The sequence below is a fragment of the Urocitellus parryii genome, chromosome 6, assembly GCF_045843805.1.
Source record: "Urocitellus parryii isolate mUroPar1 chromosome 6, mUroPar1.hap1, whole genome shotgun sequence".
Lineage (NCBI taxonomy): Eukaryota > Metazoa > Chordata > Mammalia > Rodentia > Sciuridae > Urocitellus > Urocitellus parryii.
Genome location: NC_135536.1, coordinates 104426734 through 104448629, shown reverse-complemented (window position 1 = coordinate 104448629; position 21896 = coordinate 104426734). Strand labels below are relative to the sequence as shown.

Genomic DNA, 21896 nt, shown 5'->3' with positions numbered 1-21896 from the left:
CACCTCCTGCTTCTCTCAAGGAGTCTCCCATTCTCTTTTCTCGTCCAACTTTTGACGCCTGAGCAGCAGCCTTTCTATAAACACTTATTCAGAATTATTCTCTGCTTTGTCCAACCCCCGCCCCCACAAGTAGTGAACCCCTGGGAGGGGGTGGTGCTGGGCCTCACCCAGTTCAGTGGTCCCCACACTCACCCAACACATGGCATTTTCAAGAGGATGTATGAAGTGTTTGAAGGCAAGGGACCATATTCCAATATCTTGTCACATGCCTGCCATTCATTATTACATATGTATTGGCTTTTTTTTGGGGGGGGGGCTCCTATTGAGTGTAGAGTATAATGAATGTCCTTCCTTTGGTCTCCCCTTGAAAATTCAAATTAAAAATATTTTATACCTATTGTAAATGGCTCCTTCTTCAGGAAGTCACGTCTTCTGCCTCATCCAGGACAAAGGCGTCTTTCCCCACCCTGGAGGTATATTTTGTGTGTGTTCATGTATTGACCGTCGATGATGCATGGATTGCTTTGTCCATCGTCATCTAGGTGTCCTTCAATGGACTGTGAGCTCCCAAGTGCTACCACTTTGAGTGAGCCTGTGCTCCAGCCTGAGGACTTGGGAAATAGGCAAACACATGGAGGATTGCACCACAGAAATGCCAAATGAAAGGAAGCCCTGCAGACCCCAGTGTTCAGAGGCCACCGCTAGTCAGCGTGGCTCTGGTGTCTTGTATAGCTGCCCTGCCCATTTCTGGTTAGTATAGAAATGGTCACTTATCATAATGTACTGAATGTGGAAGGCCAGCATTACACGGACAGTGATAAGTTGATGAAGGGAAAATAGTTCAGATGACTTGAGAATTATGACAACGTGACCTAGTGATTGCGTGATACATATTCTCTCCACCTCTGGGTTCTATCATAGAGTTTGAAAAAGAAGTCTGGAAAGTTTTTATTTCCTTGCCCATTTTCACCCACAAGTTCAATAAATACAGTGAGATTTTAGGAGGTATCAGAGATTGTCCTTCTTGTTTTGAACTGTTCCCACACTGTTTCCTTTATACACGATACGTGACCCTCACAGCAACTCTGTGAAGTGCATCTTATTTCTCTCATTTGACAAATGAGAGAAGAGTAGCTTCAGCCACACAGTGTGCTTGAGTAACTTTCCCCTATTTATCTGTAGGTGACAAACCTGGAATTGGAATCCAAGTCTATGAACGCAAAATCCTTGCTGCAATTTATCTGAGGAATATTTGAAAAATTAGATTTTGTTGTTGTTGTTTTTTTAAACTCCAGAAGGATGTGAGCTGTCCTAACAGTTATTTGATTTTTTTGTTGTTGTTTTTGTTGTTCCCAGGGGAGCAAAGGAGCCTTCCGGTACCACTGGCAGAGTCACAATGTCAAGCACAGTGGGGTGGATGACATGGTGCTGCTCTCCAAGATCACAGAGAGCGCCATCGTGGAGAACCTGAAGAAGAGATACATGGACGACTACATCTTCGTATCCTTACTGGTTGCTGTGTTATGATACTTTGCACAGTCAAAACGTGGCTTTATACCTGGTCAGAGAGCCATCTGAAGGTCTGAATTGATGCACTCACAGCATTTTCACCGTTTGGGAATGAGGAGCTGGATTTTTGTGTCACTTGGTTCATGCTATGAAAGGGCAAAGATGATGGATGTTAAATCATCTTCCTGGCATTTCACAAGGTCAAGTTTCGGCTGGTATTTCACTCTATAGTATTGTCCCTTTGATGTGCTGTGGCCCACACATGGTATCTAAGATCTCTAGATCTTAGAAACTTAGAGAAAGTCCTGGTTTGCAGAGAGTCATATCAGTAATGTAGCGAGTTTCATTCCAGACTTAAAAGGTTTGTAAAAGATTGACAATTTGGCTTTTGTTTTGTTTTGTTTCTGCATGAGGCAGTCTTTTTGCATCTTTGTTTACTAAAGGAAACATGAGAATGCAGATCAACTATTGAAAATGCCTGACATTCTTGAGTTGTTCTTTATGTTTCAATTTTAGCTTGCCGGATGCCGTTTCTTTATAGGGCTTTTAAAAATGCAGAATGGAAATTTGATTCAAATGTGTGTTGACTTCATTATAAACAGAGAACTGTGATATTTGCTTCAGTTCCTATAAGATTCGAGAGTTCTGATCAGTGCAGCTATGGGAAGAAATGTGCATGTGGTATCATGGGAGTTAGCCATTGATGTGCAAAGATCTGTGTGGAACCTGCATGATGGTACTGAAAGGTTTAACTCTGATGTTGGTGGTGACTTCTGAAGGTATGGTGTCAAGGATGACCTAGGGCCAGGGATAGTGGCGCATGCCTGTAATCCCAGAGGCTGAGGTAGGAGGATTTCGAGTTCAAAACCAGCCTCAACAACTTAACAAGACTCTAAGTCTACCTGACCCACGAAGTCTAAAATAATTACTTTCAGGAATGGGGTATAACTCACTGGCATAGGGCTTGCCTAGTATGTATGAGACCGTAGGTTTGATCCCCAGCATGCAAAAATAAAAATCAAATAATTATAGGCTGGCCCTTTGTAGAATAAACTTATTGAATCTTGAGCTAGACACCTGTCTAGAGTTTCCGGTAATTTAATTGAATGGAAGCAATTGTGTTTACTTCAGAACTTTAATTTAGCCAAAAAAAAAAAAAAAAAAAGCAAATATGCTGAGCTATGGGTGTAACTCAGTGGTAGGACACTTGCTTAGCATGCCCAAGGCCCCAGGTTTGATCCCCAGAATTGAAAAAAGAAAGAAAAAAATGTAATATGCTTCTTTGTATTTATCATCATCCAAAAAATTTTAATCACTTTTATGTCAGGACCTGGGATTCTTAGAAACTGACAGATGAACTTAGGAAGAACTGGGTGGCAGAATCTGGTTCTGAGCTGCCTGACTTCAGGCTTTACTCTGTGTGGATTTGGTGACCTTAATAGGTTTTGTGATCTATGGGCCTTGGTTTCCTCATCTGTATAATGAGAGTGATGATTAAATCTCCCTCAGGTGAGACTGCTATTGGTGAAGTGAAATCGTGCAGTCAGCACAGAGGGAGCACAAGCTGTTAATGAACACACATGAAGACAGATGTTTAAGTTCTGATGTTTCTGAATTATTTTAGATTGGTTATTGTAAATTGGTTATTGTAAATTCATGTGCATTTTACCATAGAAATTGGTTTAAATGGGCAGTTAATAAACCCATAAAAACCTTGGGATGTAGGCTAAAGTTACTGATAACACTGAAACATGTTTATTGCTTTGGGTTTTTTTGGCACTGGAGATTAAAGCCAGAGGCACTTTACCAGAACCACATCTCCAGCCTATTTATTCATTTTATTTTGAAACAGGGTCTTGCTAAATTGCTGAGGCTGGCTTTGAACTTGTGATCCTCCTACCTCAGCCTTGCAAGACACTGGGGTTATAGGCCTACACCACCACTCCCTCCAAGGAAACATTGTTTTTGATAAGCTGGATAAAAACAGACAAAAATAATGTCAGTAGTTGTCAGGAGTCAGTCCATCCTCCTCCCAGACAGCCTCACTCCTCCCCATAAAGACTGTTTACTCCTAAAGCACCAGAAGCTCCTTCAGGATAGGAACTGTGTCTTGTGTATGAAGAACAAAACATAAAAAGCAATTAAAGCAACACATGTTCATCTCGTGTGACTTGTAAAACACAGACAGGCAAAGAGGAGAACACTAAAACACTCTTAGTGTGCACCATTCACTTGGATCACATATAGACATATTCACCTATGCCTTCTTGCTGCTGTTAATTTTAACAAAAATGGCGTCATTCTGCGTTGTGTATTTCTTGCTTTCCTGCACAATTTTTGTCATGATGCATTGTATTTATGTTCATTGAAAACTTGTTGACTCTCTTAGACTTGCTTTTTAAATTCAAACAACCAAAATTTAAATGACTCACATAGAGGGAGCTGATTAATGCCTTTGAATTAATGCCTTTGAATCAATAACTGACTAATGTTGTGTTCTACCAAGGAAATGAGTTACTTGACCACTAATGACTTTATGTTTTAAAAACCTCTACCCACTCAATATATGGGAAGCCCAGTATAAGTGTGCTTTCTATCACTTTGAGCTTTGGGAGGCTTGATGGTTCTGATGGATGTTTATGAAATAATACTGGGTGCCTCACTGCAAACCTATACCTCTGATAAGATATAAAAGTCTCCGTTACTACTTCATGTTAAGAGGGAGATACAATAGCATAGCATTACTGTATAAATAAGAGTTGACTTTTTTTCTTTCCTGTGTTTAATTGTTAAGGCAAAAAGAGCCATTGTTATAAAATTGCTCATTTTACCTCTTCTTGCATTTAATACCAGCACTGCTGTGTATTGAAGGTCAGCGGTTTGGCACAATCTATTGTTCATGCATTCAGACTGAATGCACATTTCTTTGTTCTACTTTAGGAAAAGAAAATCTGCCTAAGAAATGCTGACATTTGACAGCAGTAAAACCATGTATTTTTGAGCTGTTTATCCTAAGATAAGGAAGGTTGAATTTACCATCCATTTGTCATGAGGAATGCCACAATTACATTCTAAAACATTGTAGGAAACTTAAAAAAAAAAAAAAAAGAATACGTCAATGTCCTTTTGTGCTTCACATCATTTATAGCCACTTGGGTGATGAAAGCAGTTCCGGTTTTCATCAAAGTACTTCATGCGTAATTGGGTCCAACTTTCTACCAAACTTGGTTTTTTTTTTGCTCAAAGATCATACTCAAATGTGTCTGGCATTTTAAATCCTTGAATTAGGAGTCCATACTTTTCTGCCAGACTGATGGGAGGTCTAGGTAGCGAAAGTAGTTGTTCAGAGCGAGGTATGGCCCTCAGCAGCCCCTTGCTGGGCAGCAGGCTGCAGCGAGACCTTGCACTCAGGGCTGGAGCCAATCTCACGGGTGTGGTGTAGGGCAGGTCTCCTCACCTTCTGCCCCATGTCAGTGGTAGATCCAAGGAAGTCGACTCCTCACTGTGGGCAGTTTTGGGGAAGTCACAAAGTTAGCTTAGCTCTTAGTGAGACCTTTAAGAGCAAACAAGCAGAAGTTGTACTACCAGTACATTCCATAAAGGAAAGAATATTTAATGCTAAAAATTGTATGAAGGAAATGATCTAAAAATAAAGAATAAACCTTTATGTGGAATGAATTGAGCCTTATGAAAAATTCAGTGCATTATTTCTGTTTTTGTCATTCTTGCCGCAGGTCGAAGAAAACTCATTAGATCTATGGACCAGCATTTGAGAACCAATCAATTAAAGATCTGCTGGGCCCAGTCTGTCTCTCATACTCTACTAAATAAGATGGCATTTACTTTTTTTCTGGTTTATCATATTTTTATATCTCCATGCATTTTGAAAATTAACCTTGGACCACACCTTCATTGCCCAAGGTTATGTGGGTGGAGCCTGTCCCACAGCTTTTCTAAAGGCATGCTGAATTATGTAGTAGGGAGTCTGGGTGAGTGTGGAAGGCGTGACCTGGAGCTCCCAGCCCACTGGAGACTTGCATTCTCAGAGAAATCAAGAGGTCTCTGTAGACCTAGTGTGTTGGAAAGTTGAAAATTGTTCAGATAAACAGTGAAGCCAAATGTTTATCTGAAAAAGATAAAATATGTTTGTTTCTATTAAGTTTAAAATTCTCTTGTCTTAATTCTCCTGATTTAGGGAAGTGTGTGGCTGCTTAGCATGGAATCAGGCCACATTGCCCATATAGAATTGCCCTGGAGAACCCTCCGGGGAAACTTAAGGGAGCAACTAAAATTTCCCCTTTCCAACCTGGGGTCATTAATTCAGGATTGGCCTACAACAGCCCAAAGAGGTTTTATTCTCTGAATGTTTCCTTAACTGGGCTATTAGCAGAATTTATATCATCTAGTAAGTGAAAAATCAAGAATTCTTAAGGCATCCCTTTGTATAGCAGATTATTAACAGTCCAGAAAAATGTTGGTTACCTTTGGGGCTCAGATGCAGCTCAATTCTATTTATTGGGTAACCAAGGCCCAAGAGGGAATGCTTGGGCTTATGTCCTCAGGGCAGCCTTCATTCTTTGTGTGCAGAGATCAGTTTGTCTAGGACAGGCAGCATGAACAGCATTCCCTTTAGGACCCAGGGAAGGGTCAGGTTTACCCACCTTTGCTTTGACCTAGAAATGGATGTGCCCATGGAATACCCCTCCTCCTCCTCACCCGCAATGAGGTTGGTTCTAGCAGTGCTGCACTTGTTCATCGTTGGATTGACCATAGAGTCATCACATTTGTTTAGCATGAAAATCCAAATGGGAGGCAACTCTCCATTCTGTTTTGATTAGGTCTCCACCATGTGGAAAAGATACTAAAAATAACCTAAGGCGGATGCATTTTAGAGCACAGAAAGGATCACAGAATCTAGAAGAGACACAATCCTTCCTCCTTCCTGCTTCAGTTCCTTGCACTGTTGCTTTAGGGTTGATAGGTAAAATATGGGGTGTCCCTCTGTTAAATTTGAATTAAAAAAAATAATTTTTAGTGTAAGTATATTCCAAATATTACTTGAGGCATGCTTAAAAATTGCTTTTCTGACATTCAAATTTAAAACTAACTTTCATATATTTTTATTTGCTAAATGTTACAATGCCACTAATGCTAAAAAGGAAAAGTTTTATAGCTGGGAATGTAGCTCAGTGGTTAGAGCACTTGCCTAGCACATACTAAGGCCTGGGTTCAATCCCCAGCATGGCAAAAAAACAAACAGACAAACAAAAAACCAAAAGCCATAATCCCAGCAACTCTGGAGGCTGAATCAGGAGGATAGCAAGTTCAAGGTCAGCTGCAGCAACTTATCAAGGCCCTAAGCAACTTGGCAAGACCCGGTCTCAAAATGAAAAATAAAAAGGGCTGGAGATGTAGCTCAATGGTTAAGCACCCTGGGCTCAATCCCTGGCACTAAATAAATAAATAAATCCAAATTTGAGAGAGAGAGAGATGTTCATGATTCTTTTCTCCTTCATGAGGACAAGGGTTTTAATCAGTTCTGTCTGTATTGTTCACTGCTGAATTCCCAACATCTACAACAGTGCCTGGCATATGGCAAACACCCAATTCAAATTAGCTGATCGTTGAATGAATAAAAGGAATTTTTTATGTTCTAATAACATTTTGGGTGCATCTTCTCCAGGCTTTCCTGGATCACCTAAGCAGAAATAATACTCTCTTCCCCTAAACTCGATATATGGTTTATAATTTTCTTCTCTAAATATTATCTTATTGATGGCACTGAGTTCCCCTGAGCTTCTGAAAAGCATGACTGTTCAGTTCGTCTAATTCCCCTATTTGTAAGCTAAGAAAATGAATATGTCTTTAGTCTACCTAAAGTTCCAATTGAAAAACGTGTTGTTCGAGGAGAGAAATAATAACTGCCTATTTCACTCCTTGGCCATTTCTGTTCTGTCCACACCGCCCTCACCCCAAGTGTTTCATGTGCCCAATCTGGAAAGAATATGCTTTAACTTATTTAAAATAATGATTTCTTTTTGTAGCACCTTGGTAATTAAATTCATTATTATTCTTGAGGGGGAACAAAGCTTTTGGATAATTGCTTTTGTCTTTGTTTATAGCCATTTAGAAAACATGTACATGAGCTTTCTATTTGAACAGTCGTTATGAGTTCTTGATAACATCTGGTTGCTTAATTTGAAAAATGTGTAGCTGTGAAGATTGATGATGGACCTTAACCGGGTTAAATCCAGACATATATAGGATCGGTATTAATCTCAGTGAACCCTTTCAAGCAGATGCCATATTTTGGGGAAAAGGAAATTGAAATGTACCAAGGAGCGGTAAGTTATGTGCCATAGAAATTACTGTAGTGTTCAGGGCTTTTATGATGCATAAATAGTTTTTTCTTGAAGTTAACAATGCATTTGCATTTTCTTATGAATTATTTATTGGGGAAGCTCAAGTAAGTGACATTATTTGATTCTTTAATGATGTGCTGCTGTTTAGAGTACAGTTTGAAGAAACACAGGCCAAACCCTTGAGCCTTATTTGTCTACAAAATTAGATAAATGAGTGTAGAATCCACTTTGTGAGGGAGATTTTCCTGCTTCTGCATATGCCACAGAATTCTAAGAAATAAAAAACAATAATAAGTTAAGAAAAATAAGGCAATGGGAACATCCTTTCAGAATTAAACCCTTAGCTGTGGCTATGACTTGAAAATGAAAAATGAATCTTTTATTACTTCATTTATTAATGTGGAACCATCTCATATCAACTTTAGCTCCATAGTCATTTCAGTTGTTAATAAAAATAGAAGCTATGATCCTTGTTAATATATTTTATTTTGCGGTTCTGCACTTACTTCCCTTGGTCTCCCCATCTCTGCCTCTTCCTTTCTTCTGCTGCTCCTCTCCTCTGTAGCAGAAGCACAAGAGCATTCACTAATTCTGACCCCTGGAAGACAAACAAAAGAGAGCCCACACAGATTCATCAGTTGAAGTGGAAGGCAACTTAGCCAGAGCAGGAGCCCACCCCAGCGTTGCCAGATGAATGGTGCTGGTAGCTGGAGCCGAAGGAGGCTGCCACGCGAGAGGCCTTTGATAAAGCTGCCTTTATGGAGGCCCAGCACAAGGGAAACACTGTCTGCAGAGGCCAGGCCCTTCCCTGGCCCCCAGTCCGAGGACCCTGAGGCAGAGCTGATTCTGCATCCTTGATGGCAGCCAGGGCACCATGCATGGAAACACTATGCTTGCGTTTCCTTCCAGTTCTCTGAAAAGGGCTGTTGCCTGTGAGTCCCTTTTAGATCATTCATCTGTCAAAGAATTGTCTTTATAGGAATGTAGAATTTTTTTGGTACCAGGGATTGAACCCAGGGAGTCTTAACTACTGAGCCACATCCCCAGCTCTTTTTATTTCGAGACAGGGTCTTGCTAAGTTACTTATGGCCTCACTAAGTTGCTGAGGCTGGCTTTGAACTTGTGATCCTCCTTCCTCGGCCTCCCAAGTCCCGCTGGGATTACAGGGGTGTGCCACCACACCTGGCTGAAATGCAATATTTTTGTCAGGGGGATGGAGGGGGCATCGGGGATTGAACTCAGGACACTTGACCACTGAGCCACATCCCCAGCCCTATTTTATATTTTATTTAGACACAGGGTCTCACTGGGTTGCTTAGTGCCTCATTTTTGCTGAGGCTGGCTTTGAATTTGGGATCCTCCTGCCTCAGCCTCCCAAGCCACTGGGATTATAGGATATGCCATTGTGTATAATTTTTTTAATTGCTAATTGTAACAGTGTTATAAAGTACCATGTAACAGTGTTGCTGAGTACCATGCACGGTGTGTGCTTGCAACAACTTTAATAAAACATCCCTGGATGCTGGCTATATCCAACTATATCTACCTCCATTTCACAGGTGAGGAAACTGAGGCTCAAAAGTGACATATTAGAATTTACCAAGCTAGGATTTGAAGTCGGGTCTCCTTGACTTTAGGGTCTCAGGAGATGGGAGAGTCAGGCACAGGAAATGCCTACTCTGTAATTCTCACAGGTAGCTAGCTCAGAGGCTCAGTAAGATCCTAGATGGGAAACAGAGGAGACACTAGCTTTCATTCAGCAGCTTGGAAGCCCTCACTGGGCAGTGACTTGCCCACACCTTTCCCTTGGTTACCCACAGTGTTCTCTCCACTCCATTTCTTTCCATTTTCCATCCTCTTTTCTTTCTTAAAATCCTCTACTTCCTTGTTTTCAAAGTGGCATTAAAACAATATTGTACTAGCAAGATTTGGGTTAGGAGAAGCTGGTCTAAGACTCTATTATGAGGTTCCAGTCAGGCATCCTCTTCTGATAATGAAGGCAGGTTTAACATACTATTCTGGTCCCTGAGTAAAGTTTTCCAGTCATCCAGTCCCAGGATGGCCTCCAGCTCTGACTGGGCAGTTCCTCTGGGGAGCCCTGAGCATGGGCTACACCCAACGTTTGCCCTGTGTGCAGGCGCCAGCTCCCCTCCTCCTCCCCACTGAATTTGGTCTTCTAGAGCTTGGCAATGGGCAACAATTTCTCAGCCAGGCCTCTTTTCCTGTAGTAAGTGATAAGGCTCAAAGATGGAATAGGTTATGCTTTACCTTTACAAAAGTGAGTTTCCTGTCCATCTTCTCTGTTACTCTCTGTTATTAGTGCTCTGTGTGGTTTACAGCATGAGCATTCTTAACCTCACTTCAGAGCTGGGAACCAGTGAAGCATTCTAAATGTCTGCTCATCCTGGATCTGGTATTCTTTTAACTTTGGGGTTCAGTAATTTTTTTTTTTAAAGAGAGAGAGAGAGAGAATTTTAATATTTATTTTTTAGTTTTCGGCGGACACAACATCTTTGTTGGTATGTGGTGCTGAGGATTGAACCCGGGCCGCACGCATGCCGGGCGAGCGCGCTACCGCTTGAGCCACATCCCCAGCCCTAGTAATCTTAAATTTAAGAATACTTTATCCAGCTATCCACCACAGTGAAGTGCTTTTCTCTTTAGTAATTTTCTTGTACCAGGGATTGAACCCAGTAATGTTTAACCATTGAGCCACATCCTCAGCCCTTTATTTGTTTATTTTTTTTTAAATTTAATTTTATTTATTTTTTTATTTTGAGACAGTGTCTCTCTAAGTTGCTCAGGGCCTCACTAAGATGCTGAGGCTGATTTTGAACTTGATATCTTTCTCCCTCAGCTTCGAGAATCACTGGGATTATAGACAAGTGCCACCACACCTGGCTCTTTTTGGTAATTTTTGAGGGAGTGGTAAAGGTGGGCACCAAGAAATTGAATAGAGCAGGGCTGAAGTCAGGCTGAGACAGTGAATTTATTAGGTACGGAAAAATGTTTTAGTTTGTATTTGTGCATAGCTAAGCAGTCTCCTGAGACTAAATCATAAACCCAGGAATTTTTGGTGTAGCAGAATATTTTTCCCCTACTGGCCAAACAAACTGGCCAAACTAGTTTATCCCTTTAAAGAACCACACCTCCTTGCTTTTTCTTATGGAAAATCCACAGTCTCACTTAATTTCCTCTGAGATCCCAGAATCTATAAAAAAAAGAAAAATGTACATAGGAATTTAGAATTCTATTCAAAATCAAACCCAGGTTTTTGGTTGGGCTCTTCTGACCTGTTGCCCAGGTGCCTTCAGAAACATTCAGCAGTAAAACCTCTTTGCAGAGGCGTGCTTGAGTGGAAGGGTGTGGTGTTGAAGGACCCAAAGACTTTGGGACATGTCTGAAGGCTGAGTCACACACATGCCCAGGAAGTGTCCTTCCAGATTCCATCTAAATTTTCTTAGGGTGTAACTCTTTGTAAACTAGGGATATTTTATAAATTCTTGTACCATGCAAACTTTACCATTGTAATTATAGGCATTGGAACTATATAGTGGTGGGTTCACTTCCAAGGCCTATAAAAGCATTCAGTGTGTTGCTCTTTCTAACATGTATTTTTGGTTTTGTTTCTGTTTTTGCCTTTCTAGGCACAGTATGAAAACCCACCACATATTTATGCCCTTGCAGATAGTATGTACAGAAACATGATCATCGACAGAGAGAACCAGTGCGTCATCATCAGGTATGAGAAAGACCATATTAGTAGGTGGGAGGACGCTGTGCCACTGTCCTTATAGAGTTCTGCCGGAAGCGGTGGTTTTGCAACAGCCTCTGATGTCACAGGCTGGTTAATGTGTCTGCATGACAAGCAGCCTGGCTGCTTTGTCCTGGTTTATTTCATAATTCGACATCATCGAGGGCCAGATCATAAAAGCTTTCAGTTTCCACAGGGTTGCTGTTTCTTCCCTGTTGCTTAAGACATTGAGGCTTTAGGGCACATAGTACCAGCCAGACCTTTCTGATCATGGGGGCAAAGATGCTGTCGTGACCCTGGATGGAAATCATAAGCATCTCCCCTTCATCTGACTGTACTGTGACTTGGCTCTGAAATGATAACCTTAGTATTACAAGCATAGTAACTGTGTTTCACTATGTTGTCTCTGGGTTCCACTTTCTAGGACCTTAATAATTTGCAGTTCAAATTTGAACTTTTTTTTGAATATTCTTCTGTCATTTGGTTTGATTTTTTTTTTTTTGAGGACATTACTAATAAATGCCAGTAGTGGGTATCTGTAGCTATATTTCATAATCCTTTTAACCTGACCCAGGTTCTGATTGTTGGCTGGGTTTAGGTGCTTTTAAATTTATTTACTAATATGAACATTTTCAAACATAGAAAACATAGAAACATAGAAAATATAAATATCCATACTCCCATCACTTAGAATTGGACAGTTAACATTTTGTCCAAAAAAGCAAACAATAAAAAGAACCCCAAATATAATCATTTTGTTCTTCACTATCTGTTTTAGTTTCTTTACCTGATCATTTTTTTTTTAACTTTATCATGGATCCTCACAAACAAACACAATTAGAAAGAGCAGTATAAAATGTCCCTCTGTATCTGCCATCTACTTTGCATAGTTATCCATATGTGGCCAAACCTGTTTCATTTAGTTCTTCCCTCCTGTCCCACTTGATTATTTAAAGCAAATTCTAGACAGTAAATTCCTTCATTTGTCAATAATTGGAATACACCTCTAAAAGAGAGGTACATACCTTACAAAGAATAATTCTTGGGGCAGGGGTATAGCTCAGAGTGCTTGCTTACTTAGTACATGCAGGACCCTAGGTTTGATCCAACACATGATAATTATTTTGTCATCTAATATTATTAGTATTCCAATTCTGTGACTGTTTTATAAGTTCTTCTTCTCCTCCTTCTCCTTCTCCTTCTCCTTCTTCTTCTCTGGCTTGTTTTCATTTAGGATCCAAACAAGGCCCACCCATAGCACCTGGTTGCTACATCTCTGAAATCTCTTAATTGTTAACTATTCTCCTCTGTTGTCTTTGTTTTCTTGGCACTTATTTGTTAAAGAAAGGGACTGTTTGCCCAGCACTGCCTTCTGCAGTCTGGCACTGACTATATCCTGTGATGACACTTAAGTATTCCACCATTCCCCGGATTTCCTGTAAAATGGTAGTTAGATCTAAAAGTGTGATCAGATTCAGATTCAGTTTTTTGGCCAAAACACTTCATTGGATGCTGAGGACTTAATTCCCGTTGATCTCTCTTCATGTGATGTTCAGATTCTCAATGGATACATCCATTGCTAATTCTCATTTCACCACTATTCCTTATTAGTGGTTAAAAAAAATAGTTATTTTCCAATTCTATTATTCTTCTGCATGTGTTCGTTGGAGTTATTTGGTCACCTTCAAATGCAGTCTTTATGGGGAAACTCGAGAAAATGCTCGATTCGTTTTCTTCACTTACCACTTTTCAAAGTAATGAATTGTTGCCCTAGCAACCTCCCAAGGTAATGTGTTTTTATTTTCAGTATCATTTCAAACTAGTGAATTTCAAATGTTTTACCTACTTAATTATATTGCAGTTACTCTTTTGGAAGCTCAAATGATTCTATTCTTGACCGGTGAGAGCCCTTTCATTGGCTCTTATGTCCTTTTGCCATGTCCCTAGGGATCTCTGATGATTTCAGGGTCTGAAATGTTCCCAGCTCATCCTGCCCAAGACAAGAATCAGCCACTTCTCCAAAAGTTCCTGATTCATTTTAGTGGGACATGGTATTTAGAAACCACTAATCTGGGCACCTAGAATTCTCGATACCCTGTGTTGTTGGTACTTCTAGTTGTCAGAAGACAAGCTAGGGTACAGACATTTATAAAGAGAACAATGAAGTATGAGTTCATAGTGCTCTTACCAGTTTATTTTGAAGATGGTAGAGTTTGAACATTTCTTCAATTTCTATATTTGTAACTCATTTCTCTTGGGTCAAAAATCTTGATCCTGATGATATTAACACAACTACTTTATACTGTCTTTGTTTTTATATACATATAGTAGGATAAAGCAAATAAGTAATTTTGCTAATGCTTTAAAATAACAATCCTAATACTATTATAGCAATACTGAATTCATTTTTAAGTTTTTTTGTTCTTTTTGTCCAAGTTCCCCATATTTAAAGTTAAAATATTGGGTTTTTAAACTCACGTAGAACATTCCTTTTCTTTGTCATTTGCACATCAACCTAACCTTGATTCCGTTTTTCACTTTAGTGGTTTAACCTTTTTAAGTTGAATTTTGTTTTGTAATTATGTAAAAGCCATTTACATGGCTCCAAAATCGAAGCTACAAAACACGAGCACTGAAGCAGTTCAAGGTAAATACGGATCTCAAGTATTTCAAGGTAAATACAGACTTCATAACATTTTGCCCCTAAATATTTCCACTTACATCTCTGAAAAAGAAGGATATTCAATATCATCTAAAACACAGCAGTCTATATTCACATTGCTGCAAACATTATCTTCCCTGCTGGCTTATGCAAACCAAGGAAGGTTGGGTGCATTTGGTTATGAATGTTAAAGGTTTATTTTTATCCTGCCACAGTTCCCCTACTGCTACTTTTTTTTTTTCATGACTTTTTTTTTTTTTAATGACAGAGTTTTTCACTGCTATTGCTGGGGTTGAATGCAAGTTCTTGTGCATGCTAAACAGGCCCCCTACCATAGCAGAAAGCCCAGGGGGCCCCTTTGACATTTATTTTTTTGGAGAGACCAGCCAGTTTTCCTACAGACACCTCCTGGAGGTGTCTAATTGTTTTCACATGGTCTCATTGTATTTACTCCTGTAACTGATTCTTCTATAAATTAGAAGTTAGACCCAAATGCTTGATTAGATGCAGGTTATTCCTGTTGAGGAGGCATACTGGAGTACCAGGAGACTTGGGTTGCTAAGTAGAAAGTGCTTTTGGGGGACACTGAGTTGAGGTCTCTGGTCACTAGAGAGGTGGGAGGTGTTTTCCTAACTGAACTTATCGAGAGTCTGGATGAGTTTGTTATAGAACTTTGTGCCCTTTCTCCTTCCTCAGTCTTTTCCTCTTCTGGGGGTGTGCTGGGATGGGAAGGGAGGGAATGGGCTTGCCTGGCCCACGATTTTTTCCGTGCTCAGATCCCCCGCTGCCTCTCACTGTGGGATACACAGGCACTGAAGTGGGCAAATGCCCTGCTTCCAGGGTCCTTTTTTCCAGCTGTTCAGGTGGCAGGGACTTCAAGGAACTGCTCCCAAGGGTTTCTGTTAAGGTGGCTGCAGTTAATTTAGGAGATGGTAGAAGAGGGAGCTTCAGAAACTCCTTAGAGTTAAGCAAAACTCAGGTGAAGGGCTCAGTCCTCCTCACCCTCCCTTCTGATCAGCTGGCTACAAATTCCCACCGCACCCTCAGGTTTAGTAATTCACTAGAGCCACTCACAGAACTCAGACAACCCTATATTTAGGATTGCAGTTTTATTATTGCAACAGAATGCAAATCAGAACTGGACAAAAGAAATGACACAAAGAGTGAGGTCTGAGAGGGACCAAATGTGAGGTTTCCTGTCATGCCTTCTCATGGAGTCACGGATGTGTTTCTCTTTCAACTACCATATGTGACAGTACCCATTGCCAACCAGGGGAGCTCATGCAAGTCTCTGGTGTCCAGAGTTTTTATTTAAGCTTGATCACATTTTTCCTGCATGGTTGACCTTTGATTTCTGGATCTTTCTAAAGGTCCAGGCAGTACCTTTAATCTCCAACTTCCTCTGGAGGTATATTCCAAAATATTACATTGTCGAGTTGGTCCAGGCCCCCAGGCCATCAAAGACACATCTATCAGGCAAGACATTACAGGGGCCTGGAAGTCACTTCTCAGGTACAGAGGCCAAAAGCCCAACCACTCTTGAGTTACAAGAGTATACAAGAGGGGCTGTAGTTGTGTAGAGCATTTGCCTAGCATGTGTGAGGCACTGCTTATAAATAAATGAATAAAATCAAGGTCCATCAACAACTAATATATATACAGAAACCGTGGTTCCTTTGCGTTGAGAAAGTAGATTTTCAATTTCTGGCATGTGGCTGGTGATTATTCTCACCAGTTTTCTGACCCCAGGCAGCACACCCAACACTGCTTTGGGCCTCATTTTCTTTGTCTGTTAATAAACTGATTGAACAGATGAATTCTGAAGTTTCCTGGCTTTGGAATTCTTTCTTCCAAATAATGCTAATAGAGAGGGAAGACAGAGAAACGTCCTATAGAGAGACTCCGGTTTGTAGCCATAGTGCTGAATGAGCTGGGTGCTTGGTCTGCCAGAGGCAGGATCTAATGTTGCCTGCCTAAATAAATGTATGATCAGAAAACAAACTGAACCCTTTTTTCTTTTCTTTTTTTGACACAGGGAATTGAACCCAGGGGCACTTAACCACTGAGCATCTCCAGCCTTTATAATTTTCATTTTTTTATTTTGAGACAGGGTCTCATTAAGTTGTATGGGCCTTGCTAAATTGCTGAAGCTGACCTCAAACTTGCTAAATTGCTGAGGCTGATCCTCCTGCCTCAGCCTCCTGAGCCTCTGGGATTACAGTCTGCATCATTGTGCTGACAAAACTGAACCCATTTTCATGAGAGCTGCAAGAAAAGTCTTCTCCTGTGCTAAGGGACTCTGCCATGGCTAGACAGAGTCAGAATTTGAGCAGCATTATTTCGAATATTAAAAAAAAAAGTGAATAGTGATATAATTTCCATGGCATTCTTATAGACCTTCACTTCCTTAACTTTCCTGGCGTGACTGTGTAAGTGAGTGTGGATGGGATACCACAGCCCATACAGTTAGTACTGCCAGTTTCCTCACAACCTTACTCTGGTTTTAAAGCAGTGAGCACAGTGACAGGATGGACAGGCAGCTGACTGTTTCTGGATTAGAAATCAGTGTAACAAATTGAATTTTAAAAGAAAGTAATCAAGGAAGAAGATGGCACTAGTTTCCACTGAAGCTTTGGTCTTGAGTCATGAATGCCATCCAGCTCGATTTGTGAAAATGGCCGGAGTAGGGCAGCCCAAGGTAGTCTGACCAAGCCGGTCATCCAGACCCACAAACCAGTGTGAATCTGACCCCAGTTTGTCATGAGGTAGGGAGAATCCTGCCTGTGGATGCTGGTTATTCGTTCTGGAACAGAGTCCATGAGAAGAGACATGGACAACAGACATAGAAGGCTGAACGGAGGGTTGAATTGAGAGGGAAGGGACGATTGGCCTGATGGCACTTAACTCCACCTGGAAATGTTGGGTGCTGGTCTACTCCTCAGAGTAGCCATTTTACTTGGAGAAAAACCTTCCCTTTCTGCTTTTATTTTCCTGCCTGACTCTATGTAGATGAAGCCCCTACTGTTGTCCTGTACTGTCCTACCAACCGCTGCCAGCCATTAGGTTCAACTCTCTTCAGGAGAAAGTACCTAGGATTGGCCACAGATGTTCCGAGGTCTTCCTTCATGATATGCTGGCAGACAGGTCAGAGAGATGGCCTCTCTAGGTGCTGACTTCATCCACTACACCTTGTGTTCACTAATTTGACTTTCCAGAGATAACTTAGATTTCTTTAACCAATTTCTAAATTCCTTATTAGCTCCGTGGCTATACAGATAATCTAGGCGCCACCTCTAGAGGTTGTTTGAACTGATTTGTGGGGGGCCTAGGGCATCTGTATCTTTTCTCAAGCTCCCAAGTTACTTTAGTTGATTCTGGGCTCAGGCTCTTGAAATCCTGATTCCAGGTCTCCTCTGTTTAGCACCTTTAAGCCAAGCAACGTGTACTCCCCGAGTGTCTGCCCTCTGCTGGTGCTCTCCGTATAGGTTATTTTTCATAATCCTCACTGTAATAGCATTACTCTTTCTCAAAGTTAACCCAGAAAATCAGTCTTAAGAGAATTCCAAGATGGCCAAACCAGTAAATGGCACAGCCTATTTGAGCTTAGCCCTGTGTGACTTCAAACTTTATACATTTTCTCTATGTCCTCCTGGTAGGTGCTGCTTCTGTGTCTCAAATGTCCCATGTTTTAGTGGAGATGTTAATAACTGCCATATACCCTGAGACAGAAGTTAGGATATTAAATGAGGGTAGTTATTCTGTGCTTTTCTAAACTCAGCCCTTTGTATGTTGGCCTTGATGTTCTTTCTGCATAACCAGGAGACTGGCAATTGTGTGTGTCATGAATTGGAGGACAATCAACATTTAGACTGACTTAAATAAACAAACATGTCCTTATCGATGTGTTGATTGTGGTATCTTACTGGGAAGTGAAGATGCATTACCATACCAGATAGCCATACCTGGACCACTTTCCTGAGTATGTGTGGGAGTCAGAGTTCAGTCTCCCATTTCTTTTCATGTTTCCCTATGGTCAGTTTCTGGACTGTGGCCACATAGCATTTGTATGGTCGTGCAGGATTGGTTGACTTGGGAATATAAGGTTGATTTGTGGCAGGTCCCCCTGAAGGACAAGCTGGTGACCTGCACATAAGTTTGTAGGTCTTGGTGATGTCTTGAAGGTCTCTGAGCAGGGACATGATACTAAAGGTCAGTCTATTGGGCCAGAGTAGATAGGATCTTGAGGGAATACAGAAATCTCGTGCTGTGGTATGGACTGATCTGAGTTGGAAAGGGAAGGTGTATGACATTCAGTAAGCCTGTGAAGGAATAAATGGATGAGCAAGTGAATGTGGACTCCGGGCCGTGCCAACATGGAAACAGCAGTTATGTAAATATATTAGCATCATTAAAAAACATGATGCACCTTAAGACTTGGTAGATATCTGTGCACCCAGTGGACAAACAGCCCATATCTGCTTAGCTCATTAATCTTCTGTTCTCTAAAATCCAGAATTTGGATTTGTGTAAGAGAACCACATATATGATATTTGAGGATATTAAAGACAACTATGTAAATCTATTTAATGAAATAGTCACGGAGTGGTAAAAGGAAAGAAGTAGTAAGTGCTTCTCATATTCTTAATCATCTCTTCATCACTGGACAGGATCTTGGCAGTGTGTCCAGAGACCTTTCTGAAACTCTTGCCAGCTGACCTCTCTGGAGGCACGCTGAGCCTCAGAGAACATTTATGTGGTAGCTTTATTGCAGCCATCAAAAGTGAATTCCTATTACTTTGGTCCTGAACCAGCTCCTGCCACCTTAGAATGTTTACAAACTGTGATGTCAATTTGAAAGCATCATATTTATCAGTTATTAATTTGTTTCAAATATCCTGAAGCCCCCCACCCCACCTCATGAGTAGGGCATTTTGTTTTAAATGTATCCAACAATAGTTCACAAAGTCTTTGTATATTGTGTCTTGCATAGATGCTGAATGCTTTTAAAAGCATAAAGACATGAGAGATATTTTGAAGGTTCATCAATAGGATTTACTGACTGGTTGAATATGAGAATTTTGATAGAGAAAAAGGAGATTGTTGTCATTATTAGATCTAAGATTTCTGACCTACCTGCTTCAAAAGATATTTTGGAACTGGAATCCTAATATTTGCAGTAGTAAAGATGAAAGGCAAAACTTCTGGTGTCTGGCTTGTGTCTCTGCCCTGTCCTCCCCTTTCACCATCAGGTGTCTCATAGATTCTCAAGCTGTCTTCCTGTCTTTGATGTACTTCAGGAACTTTTTATTATTAGCATTGGGACTCTGCTCAAGTCACTCTTGAGTTTCTGTTGGTCCACCCAGTCTCGTTGACCTAAGCGGCATTGATTGAAGACTCGCTGTCCCCCTAGCCTGGCTTTGGGAGGCCCTGTCAATTCCCACCTCTGACTAACTGGGGGCTTTATGAGGAGGTGTCATTGCCTCTGAGACTCAGTTTGTTGATCTGCAAAGAGGGTAATAGTAATACCTAGTTTGCCATAAAGATTAAAAATGCTTTAATTAAAGGATACAAAGCAAATACAGCCATCCCTTGATCTCCCCAGGGGATTGGTTCTAGGACCCCTGCAGATATCAAAAGATATGGCAAAACTATGTTCCTAGCCAGGGCAGCCCAACTCTATTGGTTCACTCTTTCCAGTTTTCTTTGTTCTTTTGAGCAAACAGGCTTTAGGTTAGCTGGTAATAATCTGTTGCCACCTACAGTCATGAGGTACAATGGAAAGATCTCTGGGGTGAGTCACAGAGTGGACTCTATTCTGTTCTGTTTAAAGGGATAAATTCTCTAAGCCTCAGTCACTTGATCTGAAAAATGGGAACTAATACCCTAAAAGAATGTAAAGAAAGATAATGAAGAAACTGTGCATGAAAAGTATTATTAAACTGTTAAAGAGTGATGTAAAATGTCTGCTAGTAACACTGAGAAGAATTATAGAGGCAGTAAGTGACTGAGCTGGAACTTACACTTGGTCTTCAGACTAAACATTGGGTTCTTTCTATTGCATCAGGCTGGGCTTAGATGAGCATTGCCATGGGGCCATTTTCTTGGCAGACTAGATGAGAATTTTGTCTGCCTGACAGCACTAATTAGCTGGGTGTTTGTCTGGGAGTGGGAAAAAATGACAGCTCTTTGTCTTAGTCACACTTTTTTCAATGCGTTAAGGAATAAATCTGCATCATTTGCCCAGCAGTTTCAACATGTCTGTGTGATTCTGAATTTTATACAAAATAGCATGTATTGAGGATTTATATTTGAATGTGATTTCAAGGTCTGATAGAGGACCCCTCTCTCATCAACCCTGTAGTCCCCCAGAGGTGTATCACCTCCGATTGACTTCAGTCCCGGATCCATAGGGCTGCCAGGAACAGAGTCTGTGAGTAGTCATTGGAGAGGGCTGCCCAGAACATTCTTTGATGTGGCTTCTCATTCTAACAGCATTATCTTGTCTTGTGATCACAGTGAGGCAGGCTGTTATTTGTTTGTTCCAACTGTGTGTGAGATAATAAATGTTTCTGGCAGAAGGCTTGCCTAAATGGGTGTGTATCAGTGAAGACTCAGGAGCCGTTAAAAGTTTGATGATACTATGAACTGTGCGATTCACACAGTTACTTAGGAAACATTGATGGTTTTAATTGACTATCCAAGCTGTGGGAGGATTTTAAATATTCATGCTCATCTGAAGCAGCGTAGCTCAGGCTTCAGGGCAAGACTGCCTAAGTCCTTTCCTAGCTTTGTATTTTTGCTGTTTTCTGTTGTGGTGACAGAAATACCTGAGACTGAGTACCTGAGTAGATTTTGGCTCCTGGTTCTGGAGGCCTGGAAGTTTAAGAGCATGATGATAGTTTTGGCAGTGGCTTCTGTTGAAGCCCTTGTGTTGCTTCAACTCATGAAAATACATGGAAAGAGTGGGAGGGCAAATAAGAGAGGGAGCACGGGAACCAATCTTGCTTTATAGCACCTGAGAAAAACATCAATCTATTAATGAGGGCTCCAGCCCCAACCCCACTAGGGCCCACCTCCCAATACTGCCCCATTGAGAATTAGGATTCTACAGTGGATCTTGGGGTACATTCAAACCATAGCACTCTGCCACTCGCTAGCTAAGTGTCCTTGAGCAAGTTGCTTATGAATGGAAATAATAATAGTACCCACTTTGGAGGGGGCGGTATTTGGACAAGATGATTGATATACGTAAAGCACTGACAACAGCCCTTGGTGCTCATTAAACATTCAATGGATACATGCTACAAATTATTGCATATATTTAGTGTTCCTTTTAAATATTTCCTGGAATTGATGTTATTTCTCATCTTCCAGATTATTTTTCAATCACAACTATTTTTCTTTTATAACTCTAAAATTTAAAAAAGACTATCTTAAAAAAACTATTCCTTTTGGGGGGCTGGGGTTGTGGCTCAGCTGCAGAGTGCTTGCCTAGCACGTGTGAGGGGCTGGGTTCGAGCCTCCGTACCACATAAAAATAAATAAATAAAACAAAGGTACTGTGAACAACTATAACTAAAAAAAAAAAAAATTAAAAAAAAAAACTATT

The 21896-nt window shown here is 40.8% G+C and overlaps 1 protein-coding gene across 1 annotated transcript in view; it reads left to right on the top strand.

Moving 5' to 3' along the window:
- The window catches only part of Myo1e (myosin IE), a 191121-nt gene that overhangs the window by 79743 nt on the left and 89482 nt on the right, over positions 1–21896 (top strand). The window contains exons 2-4 of the mRNA XM_026384866.2: positions 1357–1500; positions 7764–7853; positions 11519–11613. Of these exons, the coding sequence (XP_026240651.1) occupies positions 1357–1500; positions 7764–7853; positions 11519–11613 (329 nt within the window). The remainder of the gene's footprint in view (positions 1–1356; positions 1501–7763; positions 7854–11518; positions 11614–21896) is intronic.